This window comes from Cimex lectularius, unplaced genomic scaffold (assembly GCF_000648675.2).
Source record: "Cimex lectularius strain Harlan isolate CLEC.00 unplaced genomic scaffold, Clec_2.1 scaffold12, whole genome shotgun sequence".
NCBI lineage: Eukaryota > Metazoa > Arthropoda > Insecta > Hemiptera > Cimicidae > Cimex > Cimex lectularius.
Window position 1 is genome coordinate 2,039,495 of NW_019392875.1, and position 2,592 is coordinate 2,042,086.

The window sequence follows — 2,592 nt, forward strand, 5'->3', positions numbered from 1 at the left end:
AAAGAAACAACTAAAAACACTAACTTTTTTTTTAATCGTGTGAAAAATATTTATTAATTTAATTATAGTAACAGCAAAATGAACACAATATTTAATCAATATATTTTTAATATTATCAAATAGCAGAAAAGGCAGTTATTTAAAAGAAAAGTTGAAAATGGAAAAATCATTATTTTATTCGTTTAGATTGCTGGGACCTGGAAAGCAGCCTATGAGGCAGTCGTTATCGATTGCAGAGACAGCTTTTAGAGGTGAAAGACCGGAGCTGAGCGAAGCCGAATGCGACATCGACACCCTCAAGAAACTCAAGCTTGGACTTAGGTCGAGCCTGTGGTCGAGGCCGAATCCGCAAAATCCCCACTCAGACTATTCGATCGCAGTATAAAACAATTTTTCCATATTTCACTCGGTCAAGTCTTTGCTTTCTCCAATAGTCAGGAGTAATAAAAATATTTAATAAAGTAGATAATTCATTTTCAAATACTTATAATAGATTGTAGTTACAGAAACAATATCACACAATAGGCTTTTTTAAATATGAATACAGTGAAAAACCTATAATACATTTGTTCATATCGTAAAGCAAATTCTTGACCCAACTAACAAAAGAACACATGTACATATACGAACGTTAAAAACCTGATTAACAGTCATAATGCATTTATTATGGATAGGTGCCTTTCAGCACAGATGAACGCTATGTCAAATGAGACTGAATGTACATATTTAAAAAAAAAAACAAGTCAAAGGGTGGTGCTCAAAATATGAGATTACAAAAATTATAATTATTTTCTAAGGCTCAAGAATGATAATCTTCTTGTCTTATTTTCCACATCCTCCGAATTTCATGAAATAAAAGGAAAAAATATTGCACACACTTTAGAAAAAATGATTTTAAAATAGGTAGCTAATTCAAATAGGATTGTTATCAAAATAAATGTTATATCTATAAATAAGGTTTAATATACTGAATTTTTAACAAGTAAATTTTCTTTTTTTACAAAAAAAAAATTATGTAAGATGTTTTAAATTTAATATGAGAATGTGGGGATTTGTATTTTTTTATGAGAATGGAATGAGTGTTAAACATCAAAGTAATTAAGCCTTTACTGCCAAATGAACTTCATTATATAAATAATTTCTTGACGAATGTAGTAAATTTTCTTTAACAAATTGTTTAAAATAATGTGCATAAAATCAAAAACATTTTAAATTTAAGTGACTTCAGTGAAATGTGCCAATTAATATAAACTGAGAAAAACATTCTGATCTGATTAATTTTATTTCTTTAAAAAAAATCAATGCTGATTATGCAAACAGAATAGAGTCCATTATATTTGCATAGACTGTTTCTATCCATTATTAAGTTTAAATATTTTTAAAAGTCAATAATTATAATTTTGTTGTAGAATTATTACTATATTTTCAAAATTTAATAACATAATAGTAATAACATTCAGTTTATTTATTGAATAATAAATTGAATTGAATTGTTGTAAAATCAAATTAAAACAATGATTTGTTGAAAGTGGTAAAATGAAAAAGTTTAAATATAAACTTTTAAAAAACTGTTACATCCAAGAACATATAGGAAATCGACTACATTGAATATGTACAAAATTATTTTAATTAAATAATGAAACTATTTTATAAAGAATTATTAATTAAATATATTTTTCTGATACTGGAATCAGAAAAAATAATATAAATATAAAATATGAAAAATCAAACCAAAGGTCATCACGACATGTTTATATCGTTGTTTATACAAATTTTTACATATATATATTTTTAATGTGTAATATGAAAAGTAAGGGAATAAATGTAAGTTGTATATGTGACATAGTTTACAGGATGTTATAATAATAAATTACTGGCATGTTAATTATATATATACCTTTATATGTGTCACTTTAATAATAAAAATATTTATTATTTAATTTATCTTTTTTATTATTGAGTTAACTTAAACACTGAAAAATACTGTGAACATTTAAATAAGGATAAATTACAATTTTTTTTTCTTCAAACATGGTTAGACTATAGTGGTGAAAAAAAAATATTTAAAAAAATTAATCTTTTTATGTAAGGTTGTGGTTGAAATGAAAAAGTTAGTGTCACAAGCGGGATTCGAACCCATGACCTTCGGCTGGGGTGTGTTCGAATCCCTCTTGTGACCCTAATTTGTTCATTTCAACCAAAACCTTACATAAAAAGATTAATTAATTGAAAGAAGTAATTTGGTCAATCTGACCACTATAACGGATTAAAAAATAATGAAAGACTTGATTTATAAAAAATTTGGAAGGTTAGAAGACAAAATGCTCTATCATTGATTGAATGTCAGTTGTCACATGAATTTATCACTTTTTAGGCTATCCATTAAAAATTAATAAGTGAACACACTGATTGATTACAAAACCTTACGATAATAATAATAATTTTTGTGAAACTAGTGTCTGGTTGTTTCTCTTTTAACTACGAATCCACTTTGATTTTTAAAAATTCTGTAAGATGTAAATGTGTTTAAACATCCACTTATATTTTTTTTAGTGTACCCTATAATGAAAATGATCAATTTTGATTTGTCAT

The 2,592-nt window shown here is 25.6% G+C and overlaps 1 protein-coding gene across 1 annotated transcript in view; it reads left to right on the forward strand.

The window, feature by feature from the left end:
- Positions 1–1,396, forward strand: part of LOC106673888 (Down syndrome cell adhesion molecule-like protein Dscam2) — a 390,426-nt gene extending 389,030 nt beyond the window's left edge. Inside the window, exon 32 of the mRNA XM_024228922.1 lies at positions 187–1,396. Coding sequence (XP_024084690.1) covers positions 187–385 — 199 coding nt within the window. The 3' untranslated portion in view covers positions 386–1,396. The remainder of the gene's footprint in view (positions 1–186) is intronic.
- The last annotated feature ends 1,196 nt before the right edge of the window (positions 1,397–2,592 follow it).